This window comes from Sinocyclocheilus rhinocerous, unplaced genomic scaffold, assembly GCF_001515625.1.
Source record: "Sinocyclocheilus rhinocerous isolate Xijiao unplaced genomic scaffold, SAMN03320098_v1.1 scaffold419, whole genome shotgun sequence".
NCBI lineage: Eukaryota > Metazoa > Chordata > Actinopteri > Cypriniformes > Cyprinidae > Sinocyclocheilus > Sinocyclocheilus rhinocerous.
Genome location: NW_015653519.1, coordinates 441,151 through 460,358, shown reverse-complemented (window position 1 = coordinate 460,358; position 19,208 = coordinate 441,151). Strand labels below are relative to the sequence as shown.

The 19,208-nt window shown below is 35.9% G+C and overlaps 2 protein-coding genes across 2 annotated transcripts in view; both read left to right on the top strand.

Moving 5' to 3' along the window:
- cmn (calymmin) overlaps positions 1 to 13,110 on the top strand; it is a 20,660-nt gene extending 7,550 nt beyond the window's left edge. The window contains exons 13-51 of the mRNA XM_016522899.1: positions 558 to 614; positions 692 to 742; positions 2,173 to 2,229; positions 2,329 to 2,379; positions 2,845 to 2,901; positions 2,996 to 3,046; positions 3,338 to 3,385; positions 3,466 to 3,522; positions 3,617 to 3,667; positions 4,133 to 4,189; positions 4,290 to 4,339; positions 4,545 to 4,566; positions 4,642 to 4,689; positions 4,769 to 4,825; positions 5,203 to 5,250; positions 5,392 to 5,445; positions 5,883 to 5,930; positions 6,073 to 6,129; positions 6,223 to 6,270; positions 7,630 to 7,683; positions 7,845 to 8,504; positions 8,950 to 9,003; positions 9,211 to 9,255; positions 9,442 to 9,495; positions 9,656 to 9,691; positions 10,094 to 10,156; positions 10,270 to 10,332; positions 10,428 to 10,487; positions 10,698 to 10,760; positions 10,853 to 10,921; positions 11,011 to 11,079; positions 11,208 to 11,270; positions 11,455 to 11,514; positions 11,682 to 11,750; positions 12,040 to 12,114; positions 12,197 to 12,235; positions 12,410 to 12,670; positions 12,951 to 13,001; positions 13,106 to 13,110. Coding sequence (XP_016378385.1) covers positions 558 to 614; positions 692 to 742; positions 2,173 to 2,229; positions 2,329 to 2,379; positions 2,845 to 2,901; positions 2,996 to 3,046; positions 3,338 to 3,385; positions 3,466 to 3,522; positions 3,617 to 3,667; positions 4,133 to 4,189; positions 4,290 to 4,339; positions 4,545 to 4,566; positions 4,642 to 4,689; positions 4,769 to 4,825; positions 5,203 to 5,250; positions 5,392 to 5,445; positions 5,883 to 5,930; positions 6,073 to 6,129; positions 6,223 to 6,270; positions 7,630 to 7,683; positions 7,845 to 8,504; positions 8,950 to 9,003; positions 9,211 to 9,255; positions 9,442 to 9,495; positions 9,656 to 9,691; positions 10,094 to 10,156; positions 10,270 to 10,332; positions 10,428 to 10,487; positions 10,698 to 10,760; positions 10,853 to 10,921; positions 11,011 to 11,079; positions 11,208 to 11,270; positions 11,455 to 11,514; positions 11,682 to 11,750; positions 12,040 to 12,114; positions 12,197 to 12,235; positions 12,410 to 12,670; positions 12,951 to 13,001; positions 13,106 to 13,110 — 2,882 coding nt within the window. The remainder of the gene's footprint in view (positions 1 to 557; positions 615 to 691; positions 743 to 2,172; positions 2,230 to 2,328; positions 2,380 to 2,844; positions 2,902 to 2,995; positions 3,047 to 3,337; positions 3,386 to 3,465; positions 3,523 to 3,616; positions 3,668 to 4,132; positions 4,190 to 4,289; positions 4,340 to 4,544; positions 4,567 to 4,641; positions 4,690 to 4,768; positions 4,826 to 5,202; positions 5,251 to 5,391; positions 5,446 to 5,882; positions 5,931 to 6,072; positions 6,130 to 6,222; positions 6,271 to 7,629; positions 7,684 to 7,844; positions 8,505 to 8,949; positions 9,004 to 9,210; positions 9,256 to 9,441; positions 9,496 to 9,655; positions 9,692 to 10,093; positions 10,157 to 10,269; positions 10,333 to 10,427; positions 10,488 to 10,697; positions 10,761 to 10,852; positions 10,922 to 11,010; positions 11,080 to 11,207; positions 11,271 to 11,454; positions 11,515 to 11,681; positions 11,751 to 12,039; positions 12,115 to 12,196; positions 12,236 to 12,409; positions 12,671 to 12,950; positions 13,002 to 13,105) is intronic.
- Positions 13,111 to 13,881: 771 nt separating this feature from the next.
- LOC107716446 (progestin and adipoQ receptor family member 4-like) lies at positions 13,882 to 17,957 on the top strand. The gene is made up of 3 exons (XM_016522898.1): positions 13,882 to 14,138; positions 16,077 to 16,295; positions 17,524 to 17,957. Exons 1-3 carry the CDS (start codon positions 13,973 to 13,975, stop codon positions 17,955 to 17,957), a joined length of 819 nt encoding a protein of 272 aa, XP_016378384.1. The 5' UTR covers positions 13,882 to 13,972.
- The last annotated feature ends 1,251 nt before the right edge of the window (positions 17,958 to 19,208 follow it).

Below are 19,208 nucleotides of genomic sequence, written 5' to 3'. Positions count from 1 at the left end.
AATATTATTGTTATTATTATTGCAGTTGGCTTAGTGGCAGTGTTATTATTGTAAACAAAACATTTTTGTTTAGTAAAATAAAAATTACTTGCATGCCTGGGGAAAATTTTTTTTTCAAAAGGCAACAAATTACATTTACACTCTTAAAAATAAAGGTGCTTAAAAGGTTCTTTACAGCGATGCCATAGAAGAACCATTCAGACAAAGGTTCTTTAAAGAACCATCTCTTTCTTACCTTTTTGTAATCTGAACAACCTTCTTTCGCCACAAAGAACCTTTTGTGAAACAGAAAGGTTCTTCAGATGTTAAAGGTTCTTTATGGAACCATTTAGACAAAAAGGTTCTTCTATGGCATCGTGAAGCACCTTTATTTTTAAGAGTGTAGGCAACCCAATACAGGTAATATATTGAATGTCACCATTTGTATTTAATTTTTTTTTTTTTTTTTACATTTAATTCTATAGAATAATTATTACAGTGTGGATAATACTAAACTCTGAAATAAAATGAGGGTATTACACTGGTTTAAAATATTTTTTCTTTTGTTTTTAAATTAGGCTCTTTTCTTCAAAATATGTGGTATCCCAATGGTGGACCCAAGGGACCTAAGCCAGGTAAACGTTTCGTGTAATTTGTATGTTCTTTTTCCTTTGTCTGATTTTGAATCTTATGTGTTGGGTTTGCATTACAGCATATGGTGCTAAAGCTGGATACTCAAATGGACAAAGAGCCATGCCTAATGGTAAATAGCATGTAATTATTACTATTATAAAACATTACTATAAAACAGTTTTTTTAGTATAACATAAAACATAGTTAGCTCTAAAATCTGTTTGAATAAGCCATGTTCAAAACCACTGTAAAATATATTATATACGCACACCTTTGATTGCACATTGCTGAAGTTTATTGAAAAGAAAAGATTATACAAAACAAACAATCCAGATTACACATATGCATGAGACAAAACAGAATAATAAGAAATGTAACACATGAACCCTGAAGTGAAACTGAATCAAATTCAGGTGATACCTCTCTATGTTGGCTGGATGTATGGTCCATAGCCTTAGATGTTGCAGAATCTCTTCCTAGGAACACTTCCTGGGGTTCTTTTGCTAGGACGTCCATTAGGACTGGGTGCCAGATGATCTGGATGGTATCGATGATGTGGTCTCTAATGAGTGATGGATCCATAATGTCCTTGGCTGCAACCCATGATCTCACCTCTGGACCCTATCCCTCCCAATACATTTGGTATTGCATCTGGTTTCCTCTCCTCTTGAATCCAGGATCTCCCAGGCTAGATAGACTCTAATTTATTATGTTCTGTGATCATTTAGAATGGGTGGTGAGCTACTTTCAACCAGTGCCTCCATTCTTCTAACATAGACTTGTTGGACAAAAGATCCTTATTGCCAACATTGTAGTGTAATTCGGCAAGTGAAAGCTTCCTGGAAAAGAAAGCACAAGGTTGACATTTAGCTGGAGTACCATATCTCTGAGAGAAAACTGCTCCAGTGCCACAATCAGAAGCATCCACTTCAAAAACATAAGGAGAACTTGGATGTTTGCGTATTGGGGCTGTCACGCAAATAGTCTTGATTAGAAAGGTAATAAGAGATGCAATGGTGCTACAATCCCTAATGAATCTTCAGTAAAAATTTCAAGACCAAGAAATCTTTAGAGTTGCTTGACAGCTTTGGGAATTGGCCAATCTGTGATGATTTTACTTTGGTTTGGTTTGGAACTCTCATTTCTCTGCCTTAACATACAACTGGTTAAGTAAATGAGTAAGTACTCTCTTGATATAATGTACATGTTCTTCCTTGGACTGCGAATAAACAAGAATATCAATAATGTACACAGTGACATAATGGTTGAGTAGATGTCTAAAGATTTTATTAATGGACAGCTGGAACAATGATAGGGCACTGGCTACAATGGTATTCATAAGGCACTTTCGCACCGCATAGTTTTAGGAACTTAGTTCTAGGAACTAGCCAGCATGGTGGTTTCACTGGCTTCAATATAAGATATTTTTAGATTAATGAGAAAGAATTTGAGTTCTGAAATGAACAGAATGTTTTTTTTTATAGTACAATGACCTCTTATATGTGAAAAGATCAAGGAAATTTTGGTTTCTCAGTTCATAAATTATTTTTCTCTAATTAGGCTCTTCTCTTCAAAATATGGGGTATCCCAATGGTGGAGCCAAAGGACCTAAACCAGGTAAACTTTGTGTGTGTGTAATGGATGTGTATTTCTTTTTCCTTTGTCTAATTTGTTCATGTCATTTGAATCTTATTTGTATTGGCTCTTCTTCAAAAGGATATGGTGCTAAAGCTGGACCCTCAAATGGACAAGAGGCCAAGCCTAATGGTAAATAGCATGTGATTATTACTATTATAAAACATAATTTTTGGCTCTAACATCAGGTTTAATATGTTGCATTCAAAGCCACATGATATAACTTCATGATATAAACACATCTTCGATTGCACATTAATTGAATTCTGCATTAATACGCCAAATGTAGTGTAGCCCCAGTTTGATAATCTGTATTATTAGTGGAGGAGTTGTTTAGTAAGGGTGAAGCACTAAAGTTCCAATATTGTAAGCTGAAGTAACTGGAGCACCTCTAAACTGATTTGGGATTGGTATTGTTCAGAATATGAAGCATATCCTAATGGAGGTGCAGCTAAGCCACCTAATACTACCTGAATATATTGGATGTCACCAGGAATTTTGTATATATTTGATTCTACAGTGTAATTATTACAATATTTGAAGTACTGAATTCTGAAAAGAAGTGAGGATAGTCAAAAGTATTTTTTTTCTTATTAGGCTCTTCACTTCAAAATATGGGGTATCCCAATGGTGGAACCAAGGGCCCTAATCCAGGTAAAGTGTGTGTGTGTGTGTAATGCATGGTGTGTTTTCATTTGTCTTATTTGTCCATATCATTTAAATCTTATCTGTTTGGTCTGATTTAAAGGATATGGTGCTAAAGCTGGACCCTCAAATGGACAAGGAGCCAAGCCTAATGGTAAATAGCATGTGATCATTACTTTTAGAAAACATAGTTTTTGGCTTTAAAATAAAATTTGATATGCCACATACAAGTCCACTGTGAAATATAGGCTAGGATATACTATACACACATCTTTGCACATTTATTGAATTCTGTGTTAATACACCAATTGTAGTGTAGCCCTATTTATATTAATAATGTACATTATGGGTGGACAAGTTCTTTGATGGGGTAAAGCAGGGTCTGTTTTGGGTCTGTATTGTAAACTGGAGCATCTCGGGCTGATTTGGGATTGATTTTGTTCAGGATATGGAGGTTATGCTAACGGAGGTGTAGCTAAGCAACCTAATACAGGTAATATATTGGATATCACCAACTTTGTGAAAAGAACTAGGATATTACACTGGTCTAAAATATTTTTTTTCTCTAATTAGACTCTTCTCTTCAAAATATGGGGTATCCCAATGGTGGAGCCAAAGGACCTAAACCAGGTAAACTTTGTGTGTGTGTAATGGATGTGTATTTCTTTTTTCTTTGTCTAATTTGTTCATTTGAATCTTATTTGTATTGGCTCTTCTTCAAAAGGATATGGTGCTAAAGCTGGACCCTCAAATGGACAAGAGGCCAAGCCTAATGGTAAATAGCATTTGATTATTACTATTATAAAACATAATTTTTGGCTCTAACATCAGGTTTAATATGCTGCATTCAAAGCCACATGATATAACTACATGATATAAACACATCTTCGATTGCACATTAATTGAATTCTGCATTAATACGCCAAATGTAGTGAAGCCCCAGTTTGATAATCTGTATTATTAGTGGAGGAGTTGTTTAGTAAGGGTGAAGCACTAAAGTTCCTATATTGTAAACTGAAGTAACTGGAGCACCTCTAAACTGATTTGGGATTGGTATTGTTCAGAATATGGAGCATAGCCTAATGGAGGTGCAGCTAAGCCACGTAATACTACCCGAATATATTTGACGTCACCAGGAATTTTGTATATATTTGATTCTACGGTGTAATTATTACAATATTGGAAGTACTGAATTCTGAAAAGAAGTGAGGATAGTCAAAAGTATTTTTTCTCTTGTTAGGCTCTTCACTTCAAAATATGGGGTATCCCAATGGTGGAACCAAAGGCCCTAATCCAGGTAAATTGTGTGTGTGTGTGTGTGTGGAATGCATGGTGTGTTTTCATTTGTCTTATTCTTCCATATCATTTAAATCGTATCTGTTTGGTCTGATTTAAAGGATATGGTGCTAAAGCTGGACCCTCAAATGGACAAGGAGCCAAGCCTAATGTTAAATAGCATGTGATCATTACTTTTAGAAAACATAGTTTTTGACTTTAAAATAAGATTTGATATGCCACATACAAGTCCACTGTGAAATATAGGCTAGGATATACTATACACACATCTTTGCACATTTATTGAATTCTGTGTTAATACACCAATTGTAGTGTAGCCCTATTTATATTAATAATGTACATTATGGGTGGACAAGTTCTTTGATGGGGTAAAGCAGGGTCTGTTTTGGGTCTGTATTGTAAACTGAAGTAACTGGAGTACCTCTGGGCTAATTTGGGATTGATTTTGTTCAGGATATGGAGGTTATGCTAACGGAGGTGCAGCTAAGCAACCTAATACAGGTAATATATTGGATGTCACCAACTTTGTGAAAAGAACTGGGATATTACACTGGTCTAAAGTATTTTTTTCTCTAATTAGGCTCTTCTCTTCAAAATATGGGGTATCCCAATGGGGGAACCAAAGGACTTAAACCAGGTAAACATTTTTTTCTGTTATGCATACGGTATTACTTTTTCCTTTGTCTAATTTTTCCATATCATTTGAATCCAGTTCAGTCTTCTTCAATGAGTATGGTGTTAAAGCTGGACTTCCAAAAGAGCAAGGAGCCAAGCTTAATGCTAAATATCATATGATTATAAAACATATAGTTTAGGGCTCTAAAATATAGTTTGATAGGCCATGTTAAAGCCACTGTAAAATATGATATATGCACACCTTTGATTGCACCTTAATTGAATTCTATATTAATACACCAACTGTAGTGTAGCCCCATTTAAATTAATAATCTATATTATTGATGGAGGAATTGTTTATTAGGAATAAAACACTGATTTGGGATTGGTTTTGTTCAGGATATGGAGGATATGCTAACGGAGGAGCAGCTAGGCAACCTAACACAGGTAGTACATTAGATGTCACCAGCTTTTTATCCAGCTTTTATAAATTTGTTTCTACAGTGTCATTATTACATTGTGGTTAATACTGAATTCTGAAAGTAACTCAGGATATTACACTGGTCTGAAGTATGTTTCTCTAATTAGGCTCTTTTCAAAATATGGGGTATCCCAATGGTGGAACCAAGGGACCTAAACCAGGTAAACTTTTTTTTCTGTGTAATGCTAATGCATGTGGTATTTTTTTTCTTTGTCTCATTTTTCAATATCATTTGAATCCTGTGTGTTGGGTCTTCTTCACTGAATACGGTGCTAACGCTGGACTTTCAAATGGACAAGGAGCCAAGCTTAATAGCAAATATCATGTGATTACTCTTATAAAATATATAAATATAAAATATACAGTTTGAGGTTCTGAAATATCGTTTGATAGGCCAAGCCACTGTGAAAATTATATGCACACCTTTGATTGCACATTAATTGAATTCTATATTGATACACCAACTGTAGCGTAGCCCCATTTAGATTAATAATCTTTATAATTGGTGGAGTTGTTTATTAGGAGTAAAACACTAAACATCTTTATTGTAAATTTAAGTAACCGAATCACCTCTTAACTGATTTGGGGTTTTGTTCAGGATATGGAGGATATGCTAATGGAGGAGCAGCTAGGCAACCTAATACAGGTAATATATTGGATGTCATCAATTTTTTTTGTTAAATTAATTAGATTCTACAGTAAAGTGTAATTATTACATTGTGGATAATACTGAATTCTGAAAAGAACTGTGGATATTACACTTGTCTGAAGTATTTCTCTCTAATTAGGCTCTTTTCTTCAAAATATGGGTTATCCCAATGGTGGAACCAAGGGACCTAAACCAGGTAAACGTTGTGTAGTTATGCGTATGGTGTGTATTTCTTTTTCCTTCGTCTTATTTTTCCATATCATTTGAATGTATGTTGGTTCTGCTTTAGGATATGGTGCTAAAGCTGGACCCTCAATTGGACAAGGAGCCAAGCCTGGTAAATAGCATGTGATTATTACTATTATAAAACATATATGTATCCTTGGACAACAAAACCAGTCATAAGTAGCATGGGTATATTTGAAGCATTAGCCAACAATACACTGTATGGATCAAAATGATCGATTATTCTTTTATGGCACAAATCATTAGGATATTAAGAAAAAGATCATGTCCCATGAAGATATTTTATACATTTCCTACCATAAACATATCAAAATTTTATATTTGATTAGCAATATGCATTGCTAAGAACTTAATTTGGAAGATTTTTTTGCACCCTCAGATTCCAGATTTTCAAATAGTTGTATCTCAGGCAAATCTTGTCCTATCCTAATAAACCATACATCAATGGAAAGCTTAGTTACTCGTATTTAGCTTTCAGATGATGTATAAATCTCAGTTTCAAAAAATTGACCCTTATGACTGGTTTTGTGGTCCAGGGTCACATATTGACTCTAAAAACAGTTTGAATAAGCTATTTTCAAAGTGTACGATAAAATGTACGATATACACACCGTTGATTGCATGTTAATTGATTTTTTTAAATATTCCAATTAGGGTTGCACGATTAATCGAATGCGATTGTCATGCGCATTTTGTTAGTAAAGCCGATTCTGTAATCAGCAGGAAATCATCATCACGTGCTTTCAGATGGAGCAGAATTTACTACACATAGTTCACTGACAAGTTACGCAAAAAAATCGCAGACGATTTTATTGCGCGATTATGAAATCGAAGAAATCGTTCGCGATAATGACAGCTGTTTGCATAGCTTCTCAGTGAACTACGGCTCTGTGTAGTAAATGCTGCTCCATCTGAAAGCATGTGAAAATACCACATTTAATAACACATTTTAGCTTTCAGATGATGTATAAATCTCAGTTTCAAAAAATTGACCCTTATGACTGGTTTTGTGGTCCAGGGTCACATATTGACTCTAAAAACAGTTTGAATAAGCTATTTTCAAAGTGTACGATAAAATGTACGATATACACACCGTTGATTGCATGTTAATTGATTTTTTTAAATATTCCAATGCATGACAATCGCAGCTTCTGTCGAATCGCGATCTCGATTCCATTTCAATTTATCGTGCAGCCCTAACTCCAATTGTAGTGTAGCCCCATTTAGATTAATAAACAATGTTACTGGTGGAGGAGTTGATTATTAGCAGTAAAGCAGGTCTGTAGGCACCTCTTGTGTCCGTTGTGATTTTTAATGTTTTGCCTTTTTTCCAGTGTGTGCAGAATTTTACAGTTCATTTTTGGATAGCTGCATTAGGTCCAGTTTTAAATAAACTCTACATCATCTAAAGTAAAACCTTCATTCATATCTACACTCTTATGATCTATAGGTTACGGTGTTCCTGGACATATGTCAGAAGGACCTTATAAAGCAGCTAATTCAGGTAAATCATTATTATTGAGAGTACTTTAAGTAATTTTATCTACTACTACCACATGACACGGATAATTGTAGTTTTATAACCTGTCATACATGTATGTCTCTGCATGTGAATTTGTCATATTGGGTTGTGTAAGTGTGTAGTAAAACTGCTTTGGCTTCTAGGATATATGCCTGTAACAGCTGGGAAAGAGGGTGTTCCCAGTGGAAAAGGACCTAAAGGGGAGATTTTAAGCCCTGAAGCATCAAGTCATCTCCCACTAACATCTAACACCAAGGGTGTTTTACCACTAGCTGAGCGTGTGCCAAATACAGGATTGCTTCCAGAACAAACTAAAGACCTTCCACCACTCCTGCAACAAACGAAAGGACAAAATCTTAATGCACCACTTCAACAGGGCAAAGTCGGGAACTCTATGGGACCTCAGCCTGCTCCAAAGCCATTTATGCAAGGTCCAGGATTTTATAAACCTAGTAAAGCTTATAAACCACCCACACCTGTAATTCCACAAAACAAAGCTTCAAAGCCAGCTGCACCAGCAATCCCTCAAGCAATTCCTGCACCAGAATCAGCTCCTATTCCTCAGACGAGTTATCCTCAAACATCACAGACAGCTGCACTAGAGCAGGGACAAGTGCTGTCACAGGAACAAACCGTCACTCCAGTGATACCACAGCCAATTACGCCACAAGGCAGTATTTCTTCACAGGTGCCTCTGGTGCCAAATGCAGCTGTTCCTCAAATAACTCCAGAGATGCAACAAACCAAGATTCAGTCAAACCCAGCTTTGCCTCAAATGAAGAATCCATCAACAACAAATCCTGGTAAACCTCTATAGTACTGATTTAGTACAATGTGCTGATTTACCTTCCACCACTAAAGTGCAACAACAGATCTTTAAAGATTTGACTGCACTCTTTAAAAATAAATAAATAAATCTGCTTTGAAAAGATTCATAGATCTTAAAGGTTCTTTGTGGAACCACAGATGGAAATAAAAAAGCTTTATTTTTAAGAGTGTAGAGAGATTTAATAATTTTTAAAAAAAAGAATTTATTTTGGAAGCCTTTTACAAACAATATGTTTTGTAATACATTATGCAAGTGGGTCTTCACTTCACATTTTAACAACTCTGTTAGTGATATTAGGGCATCTTCCATTTATAAGTCAGTTTTAGTTTTATTTATAACTTGTTTGTGAGTAATAAACCAAAGTTTTGGTTTATTACAAAATATTTAAATGTTGAAATTTATATATTATTATTTTTTAGATTGTGGACCTGGTGGACGACCTAATGGACAATGGGTCAAACTTCCAAGTCCTGGTGAGCTCTAATTCTTTTCCACTTGTTTGTTGTCATATAAATGATTTAAAAAACTGACCAAACTCATGGGATGCTTACCAAAAGCTTGATGTTTAAAAGGCACAATTAAATATAAATAAAATAATTTTAAAGTTTAGTCTTTTAGCTTTGACTCCTTAATTTTTATGAAGAAAGCAGTCAGACTAAAACTAAAAATGTGTTTTGCAGGTTCAGGGTACCCCAACGGAAAAGGAGAAGTGTCATCTCAACCAGGTACATTAAAATAAATATTAACTGTGCATCCATGCATCCAGTACATAGCATTTTATTACAAAGGATACAACGTTACTTTGGGGGGGGGCCTATATAACTGTTTACGCCTATACAACAAAACAAAAGGAGTACATATTAGATTTCTTTATGTTGTGCATAAGATTATTGTCTTAATTCTGTCCCTATGCTTTGGAGCAGGTGGTTATCCAGCTCATGGCATTAACAATGGCTACAAAGCAGGTAAATTATTTCAAAACATATTTTATTGTAATTTACTTGACTTATTATTTGGCTTCAGCTTTATAATTTCTTTCTTTATTATTATTATTTTTTTAAACAATTGTAGATCAAGCTACTTGTCTAAAAGTGATTTTTTTCTTTTTCTGTCGTTACTCTACAGGTTATGAAGGATATGGAAACAAATTCAATAAGCCAGGTAGGAATACCCTACTTCATGGATATTTCTTATATCCGTTGTGGAGATAGACACAATTCACATGTACATTTAATAAATATTTCATCTGATGTCTTTATATGCTGGGGTGTCACTAGTCCGAGATTTAGCCTATTAGTGCAATATCATATCCATGCTACCTACAAGTAAATAAATAATGGAGTAAATCCTTCAAACCAGTGTTATTTTGTCCACATTTTTACAATTTGGATATTAATGCTTTTATCATGTTTTGCTTGTAAATAAATACTAAAAATTAGTAATCATACAGATATCAATGACATATGACTTTTTGATCAAATGGTATTGTTTTATTTACCTGTTTAATTGAATGTGTTTGTAGTTGTTATTTTTTCATTCATTCATTCATTTACATTCTGATAGCTGGACCACAAGGTGGGCAGCCAATGGGATTCGGATCTAAGGGAAAAGCTCAAGCAAAATATGGTTAGTCTGAGAACAACCCTATGTGCTAATTTCATAAGAACTCATCAAATAGTGTCCATTTGCGGCACATTGTCCTTTGCTCAGTTTTCATAACTGCAGTTTTATTTTGTCAGGAATTGGTGGACTTCCATTTGGTTCCCATAGAGGATATCAAACCAACCCCTCTGGACAATATGGCATGTTATCATCTTCATATTGTAATATTTAGGGTTAATGTTGACCGTAGCAGCAGCCCTAAATGGACAAACTGATTTATGCGTCTTTCCTATAGATAATGAAGGACAGCGCTATGGAGCCAAACCCTACAATCCTCAAGCACTGGGAAAACACGGTAAAGATTTCATTAAATGCTTTGATATTTCCCTACAATTTTTTGTTATTTATTTGCACTAAAATGTATGTAGTTGTGAAATAATATTAAACGTCAAATAAATAAGTGATGGAACGCCTAGCCCTTGCATCTTAAAACATTATCTAAAATGCTGTTTAATACGTATTGTTTTTCTTTATCTAACACCACTGTACTCTGACCCCAAAATAGGATATGGTAGTTTACCGTACAACTCTCAACCTCTTCTACCGGAATCTGTTGCCAAATCATCCGGTAAATATGGCGAGTTAAAAAAGCATTTTGACTAGTCATACAGCGCATCTGTTTTTGAAGGTATTTTAAAATACGAGTTTCTGTATTTTCAGACTTTGGAGGGTTACCCTACAATGGTCAGCCGCTTGGATATGGTGGTGACAAGTCGTCTGGAAAATATGGTGATTATTTTTTATTTATTATTATTATTGTATTATGTTATTTCTACAAATTCTAAAAGTGAATATATTTTACTGTAATACTCTCTCAGGACAAAAGGGTCTTCATTATGGTGGTCAGCCATTTGATCTCAGGCCTGATGCTATATCTAGGAAATATGGTAAAAGCTGATTTTTTTGTACAGATAGTTGCACGACAATGCCAACAATATAAATAAATATATATATATATATATATATATATATATATTGTACTGATAAGTACGTCCCTACTCTCCACTTTCTGTAGGTTCTCCAGAATCCTTGTATAATCCAGAATCTCTCAGTGGCGATGCCAAATCAGCTAAATATGGTGCCACTTGTTTCTTTATTCATTCATACTAGTTTAAAGATCCTGTTTATCATTCCTCTGTACGTGAATCATGTCAAACAGCATACAGTTAGGCTAATAATTGTTTTGTACTGACCATGGTAAAATCACTGTAATACACAGTATGTAATGCGTGATATTCTGACTTTGTTTACATGGCCTTCAGGTAATCCAGCAGTGTCATATGAGCTCCTCGGCCCTGTGACTGATGGCCAATCTGTTGAAGGTATATACATAATCTTTTTAGTAATTGTTAATCAAGCAAGAACTATTGGAATACTGTGTTGTAATTATATTATTGTCTATTGTTTAATGAAGAAAATACAAGATTGGTCATTTGAATTTACTGTGAGCTCATGAAAGTTATAATCTTTTCATCCTTTTTTTAAACAGAAAACAGAAGCCTGGATGTTTTGCACCAAGGTCCTGAGATTGATGGACAGAAATCCATTGACCAGTTTGGTTAGTCATGTTTGTCTATGCTCTTTCAGATATGTGTATCTCCGTTCAAGTAAGTTTTTACTCGCATCTGACAGAAGCACATATGTAAACATACAAAATGTGCTTCTATTGTCCTCTTTTGTAAGTCGCTTTGGAAAAAAGCATCTGCTAAATGATTAAATATAAATTAAATGCAAACACAAAAATCCATGTGAGATCCAGGAATTTTCATTCTGAGCCACATCCAAATGTAGTTTTAAATCAGATACATATCCGATATCTGGACATTTTTTGACCGTTTTTTATTCAGGAGATGGAGAGGTTCCACCCCATCCTGATACTCCAGGAGCTGGAGAGGCGAATGCACAATCCATAAACAAATACGGTACAAGCATTTGTTATCTACATGAATGCAGTGTATAAATATGCATATAAATATTTCTCACATTTCACCCTCTTTGTTTAAGGAATGGGTGATTATACCGATGGAAGAGTACAGCCAGAAGGTAAAAAATGTTTCTATGAATGTTATACATTCAGTATCTACCGACTTATTTTTTTGCCCCCTTGTCTTGATTTTCCATTCATTTCCAGCCCTTGCCCCATATTATTCTATTCCAAATAAATTGATAAGTCAAATCCAATCATTCTACCAATTTTCTTTCTTGACTGCCCTGCAGTTGTCTCTTTCCCTGGTGTTCCCACTGTGGGCCCCGCTCCTCACATCCCTGCTGTCACCTCATTTGACACCACACTGGACGGTTCCTCCCTGGCCCCTGTCTCTGTGCCTGATGTGTCTGCTGTTTCTGAGGTGCCTTTCTCACCCACATTCTCTCAGCCTGAGCTGCCCACTCTAAAGCAGCAGCCAGCACCACCACAACAGATTCACATCCAGCAGCACCTCAAGTTCCACTTCCACCCACAGGGCAACTCCCAGACAGGTATAATGCTAATAGATGCACACTTGGGATTACACATTCTAAATTGTGTTGATTTGCAATTGATAACAGCTTGACTATCAAACTATATTCATTTTTCAGAATAATTTCTTATTGCCATTATTATAAATATGCAACTATTTGAATATCAATTATTTATCACATTACTTAACGCTTTCCAACAATTGAATGCACAATGTTTTTTCTATCAAAATAAAACTAAAAATGTAAATTTAGCATCATTTCCAAACTTTGTGCATTAAAAGTTGGTTCTTTTTAACAGGAAAGGAAGGCAAATACAAATTGAATGGTTTCTTTGGAAATAAATACCAAGGCATGGATAATACATATATACATTTAACATGAATAAAAATTTAATCATTTGAATAATAGCAATGTGGCACTTTTTCCAACTCATACCTCTGTTTCTTTTCTTAGGATGATTTGGAAGTGGAAGTTCATATTGCAAAAATGTGGATCTTCACTTGATTTCTCTTTACACTTAATGTTTCTGTGAATGTTGTACATTTTCTATGGTTTTATTTGAGTCTTTTGTTCTCCTTAACCTCTAGTTTTGTTTTTTAATGTTTGTTACCCTGCTTGAAATTAAATAGCTGGCTGTAAAAATAACGACATATTAGTTTATAAATCATTATAGCTTATGCATCTTTCTTGTCATTGTTCGTTTAAATTCCATATTTGTCCATAATTTTGGAATACAAAAATGTATTTTATGTTTTATGTAATTTTCATTTCAATGTAGATGCGTGTTATTTTGTTTCTAGAACTCATTGTTATTTATTTCTTTTTAATTTCCTGTGGCAATGCCATGTATGTTTTGAATAAATACAAATAAACTCTAAATCTAAGCTTTGTTTAAATCTTTGAAGCTTTCCTTGGACTTCATAGCACCAAAAGATATACTAGGTTCATCATATCGACAGTTTAATATGAAATAAAAAGCATGTGTTGCAGTCTGCCAGTAGGCTATAGCGTTTGTACTTAAGGAACTGTAATCTTCCATGAGCTGACCTCTGCGGAGTCTGCCTGCTGATTGGCTAAGACACTAAGTAGCAGTAAATTGGCCCACAGCTTCTTTGCAAGCAACAAGTTGCTGCAGTTCTACACGTGAGTATTTCTGAGACTGGGTATATGGTGCCAGAAAGTTACAACTTTTGCTAACGTTCTTAGAAACTATGTATTTATAGCTTGATTTAAAGCATTTGAAGAGACTACAGACTTTCCTCCCAAGGGAAGGTGAGGAAGGTGGTCAAGGATACCTGAGCATATTTTACATTTTCTGCAATGGATTATTTTACTGGGCCAAAACTTCTGGATTTTAAGAATTCACCGCCACATCTTCAGTTCAACAAGTATGTCCTGACAGGATACCGGCCTATATCCACTTACAGAGACTGTCTGCGAAGTTTGTTCTATCTGCACAATGAATTTGGGAACATCTATACACATAGTATGAAAAATATCCTCCATAATTTGTACTGTAACATCTGGAATTTGTTTAACATACTATCTGCTGTAAAGCAAGGGAGTTGTAAATGAATTATGTGGTTGTAAAAAATTAATTTAGAATGCCTGCATTATTCCACTAATGGGAAACAAGGAAATCCAGTGATTGTCTTAAAGAGGAGGAGAACCTTCTGAAAATGTAATTTAGGGCTACTTTCTCCACTATTCACCCAGTGACACTCTTCAGAAGGGTCTGTAAATAGCATTACATGAGATTACATCTAATCCTCGTTAGGGAATTGCTGTCTTGGAAGTGATGCTGTGTAATTGCTGTGATTGGTAAAAGTGCAGTAAAGATTCTATAGACCAATATTTTGGAAGTTTTTGGAAAAAAAAAACATTTAATAGATTTTCTTTGGAATTTTTTTAGGCATGTCTCAATGTTAAAAAGTCATGTTAACCCTGAAGCCTACTGTATCATATCTGATACACAAATTTCATAATCTACTACATGCCTTCTGTTATCTGATTGATAGTTTTTAGCAAGTAAAAAAAACAAAAAAAAAAACATTATTTTAGTGTAGTTCTAAAAACGTCTCCATTCAGGTCGTGGTACATGTGTCTTTTTGCTGTGAAATCCTTATAAAGTAAACTTAAAAATAACTTTTATATTGTTAGTAATATTACAAGATGAACACTTACTGGACTGAAGCAACTTAAGATATCCCTGATTATCCATACATTTTTAATCATTTTAAAATGTATCAAATATGATACATCAGGCTGAGGAATGTTTAAGTCTACATTTCTCAATTATTGAGCTCCATATTCTATTAAATCATACTGTATAAGCCAAAAAAGCCTGATGTATCAAGTTCACTATATGGTCAAAATTATTGGGACTCCTGACTCATACACCAAGAAGGATTTTATAACATCTTACACTCTTTTGGGAAGGCTTTCCACAAGATTTCGAGATTGTGTTTTATGCATTTGTGAGGTCAGGGCAGGCATTGATATTGGATGAGAAAGCCTAGCTTGCAATCTCCATTTCAGTTCATCCCAAAGGTGTTGAAGGGGTTGAGGTCACGGCTCTGTGTGGACCAGTCAAGTTTTTCCACCGCAAACTCATCCATGTCTTTTTAGACCTTGCTTTGTGCAGTCATGCTGAAATAGAAAAGGGCTTTCCCCAAACGGTTCCCAGAAGCATGACATTGTGCAATATATCTTGGTATGCTGAAGCATTAAGATTTCCCTTCACTGGAAGTAAGAGGCTTAGACCAACCCCTGAAAAACAGCCCCATTCAATTTTCCCTTCTCCACCAAACTTTACAGGTAACATTCTACTAGAATCCACCAAACCCAGAGTCACCCATCAAACTGGCAAACAGAAAAGCATGAGTCATTATCCACAGAACACGTTTCCTCTGCTTCAAAGTCTACTTCTTTCAACGCTTGGCATTGTAGGCTACTTGTTGATACAAGGCCTGCATGTAGTTGCTCAGTTATGGAAATCCATTCCATGAAGCTCCCATCTTTTTTCTTTTCTGATATTAATGCCAGTGGAAGTTTGGAACTCTTCAGTTATTGCATTAGAAACGTTTATGCACCATGCTCCTCAGCACCCGGTCACCCCACTCTGGACTTGACCGTGGAATATATATAGCAGGGATAAAATTTCACAAACGTTTGCAAATTGTGGAATCCTATTGCAGTAGCACAGGATATAACTGGAATATTATCAAGAAATGTGTACTATTCCGTAATCAGTACTTCTCCCATTTACAGGGGATGTTTGGTTGAAAACACTAGTATTAAGAAAATGTTGGTGAACACATTTGGCTTGCTCGTTGTATCAACTCTTACCACAATTATTAATTTCACTCATATCAAACCAGTCTCATATTGTAGCACATTCTCTTCTCTGTGTTTTGTCCATCAGGTATTCCCTTCATCTGCTTTTTGCTGTTTTTGCCTTTGAGTATCCCATGGGCTGAAGTTGATGAGTGGTGGATAGGAGTGGTGCATTATTTGGCTTGTCTGTCTCCCACTGTTTTTTCAGTCTTCTATCATCTCTTCATGAACCATGAGGGTGGAGCGTCTATTTATGACACACTGCTGTGCTTCGACATGTTTGGTGTCTGTCTCGTCAACACTCTAGGTAAGATACGAAATTTAGGACTAGGACAGAGATTACTGTAATATACACTACATTGATGAGCCATTAAAAAATATGGTTTCTTACACAGATATATTCATGCAATACAGCTACGTAAATATCTATCCATCATTTATATGTTTTCCAAACAGCTTGTCCTATGTAGGGTCGCAGGGATGCTGAAGCCTATCCCATCATCTCTGGCTGAAGGTAGGGAAACTCCCTGGACAGTTATGAATATGAATCAGTTATATATGAATCAACTACAATTTTGAAGATATTTTCTTCTATATTGTGACATGTATACCCAGGTGAAAAAGAAATATATTTAAATTGTGCTTTTTCAGACATACGTGCAATTTAAGTGTATTTCTTAAAATACATTTAAAATGTCCTTTTGATACTTCATGAACTACAGTTAGAGTATATTTGAAGCATCGTTAATTTCAAGTATATTTTTAATACATTTAATACTACGTCTTTTTCATTTGTAAATATACAAGTGCATGTAACCAGAGAAGAAGCCTGTTGTTTTCACCAGGATATGAATGATAATTCATATATATATTAAAAATAAAATTTTCATGATACAGTACTCACAATATAAACACTTGCATGTTTATAACATGCATTTAGAAAATAGTTTGCTTTTTCATTTCATGCTGACTTTTAACATGACTTCAGATTACATATAACCTAAATTTTAAGAAAATGAATATATGCCACAAGTATGAAACCTATTATGGACTTTTACAGTACACTGTAGATTTTAAATACATTTTCTCATTCATGGTATTGCATGAATATACAAAGTTAGCATTTGTATTTCAAGAGGGGGCCTCGAAATCGCATTCTGAGGGAGAATCACCTTCGGTCACAATTGCATTCTTGTGGCATCAACACTGCTGGGGAAAAAATGAAAGAAAAAAAAAGAAAAAAGCTAAACCAGCCTAAGCTGGTTGGTTGGTTTTAGCTGGTCTTCCAGCCTGCTCATAGCTGGTTTGCAGGCTAGGTTTTAGAGGGCTTTTGACCACTTCTGGTTGGGAGACTAGCTGACCAACCAACTAAAACCAGCTTGACCAGCTCAGCCAGGCTGGGAGACCAGCTAAGACCAGCCAAACTACTTAGGCTGGTTTTAGCCGGGGTTTTTTTTCTTCCAACAGGGGACACTGATTTTTGCTTCTTTCAAGGGCCAGGGTCCAATGATTTCCATGTACTTTTCTTTTTGCAGGTGCTCTGCCAATCATTCACATAACTTTGTTGTGTTACCCATCCTCCCGCCGTGTGGCGATGTTGGCATATCTCCTCCTCTCTGGCTGCGGTGTTCACTGCGCTGTCACTGCACAGAGTAACGTGCACCGCCTGCAATCTTTCGCTTGGCAGGTGATGTTCCGCTTCATTCTCTTTATTTTGCATCTGACTGGGGCAGGCAGAGGAAGCCCCGCTTCCCTTCGCCTCTACCTCACCATGGATACTCTTGCGTTGCTAGGAGGACTAGTCAATATTTTCCGCCTGCCAGAGCGCTTCAGCCCTGGGCGGTTTGACTACTGGTTTAATAGTCACCAGATTATGCACATCATGGTCATCCTGTCCATTATGTACTTACACTGGGGGATGCTGGAGGATTTAACATGGTTAAAGGGTTATCACTGTCCCGGTGAATAAACTTCCAGACTGATACGTCGTTTTCATTATTGTAAAACCCAAAGTGTGAGGGTACTATGGTAAAGTGGTGATATCAGTTGTTAATGCCATGGTACTTTCTTTGAAATACATTATAGCTACCAAGTGGCATGAATTTGCACTACAGATGTTAATTGCACACAACCTTGGATGTCAACAACAAAAGATAGGGAAGGAGTCTGTTAGCTTTTAAAGGTTGATAATCTAATATTTTACTATTTTATGCAAGCACAATCATATGGTTAGTTGCACTGTACACTATTTGTACTTGGCACTAATTGTCCTGCTGTCTGCCATATTAAGACAGACAACCCATTTTAGAAATGAGAAACAGAATACCATGGTACAAATCCTTAAAAAAGTAAAGCTTTTGTGAGTGCTCTTCAAAAAGGTGTACAATTTTTGTTTCTTGAAAACTTTCTTTGGTGATGTTTTTGTCAAAATATTGAATAATGAAATGTGAAATAATGCACTTTATCCTTTGGAAGTGATATAATGCACTTAAGTTTCGGAAATCAGATCCAGATGTTTTTATTCTGGATGGCACTACTGTTAACAAATCTGGTGCTTTCTATTTACATGGTGCTACCTATGAGCAAATTTGAAATGTATATCAGCATAAAATATTACTTGAATTAAACAAGCTGGACTTGAAGGTCTTTGAAAGTCTTTCTCTGTAAATCACTGAAGTATACCATCTGGGCACTAGGGGTTGCACCGACTAGTCGACTTCAATGCTCTGCCATGACGCTTTAAGCTTGACGTCGACTAGTCGCTGGTCCTATAGGGGGCGTAACAGGATAAGAAATCTTTTGGCGCTTTTCCACTGCATGGTACGGCACGGTACGGCTCGGTACGGTTCACTTTTGGGGGGTTTTCCACTGGGTACAGTACCTGGTACCTGGTACTTTTTTTAGTACCACCTCGGTTTGGTTCCAAGCGTACCGTACCGTTACCAAAACGTGACGTATAAACTCTGCTGATCACGGATTGGCCGGAGAGAATCGTCACTACCTGCGTCACTGAACTTGCGACACAAACACAAAAGAAGCGCTAGATTTAAATCAGCTCAGCCAGCGAAGGATCAAACGCAACTGTTTTGAACAGTGCACCTTTTTTTAACAACCAAAAAGTGGCTGTTCCCCCTGTTGAGGAAGAACAGACGTTCCTCTCGTTGATAACAGAGGAGCGGATCCAGCGAGAGCTTGATGGGGCGACGCGGAATGAAAAAGT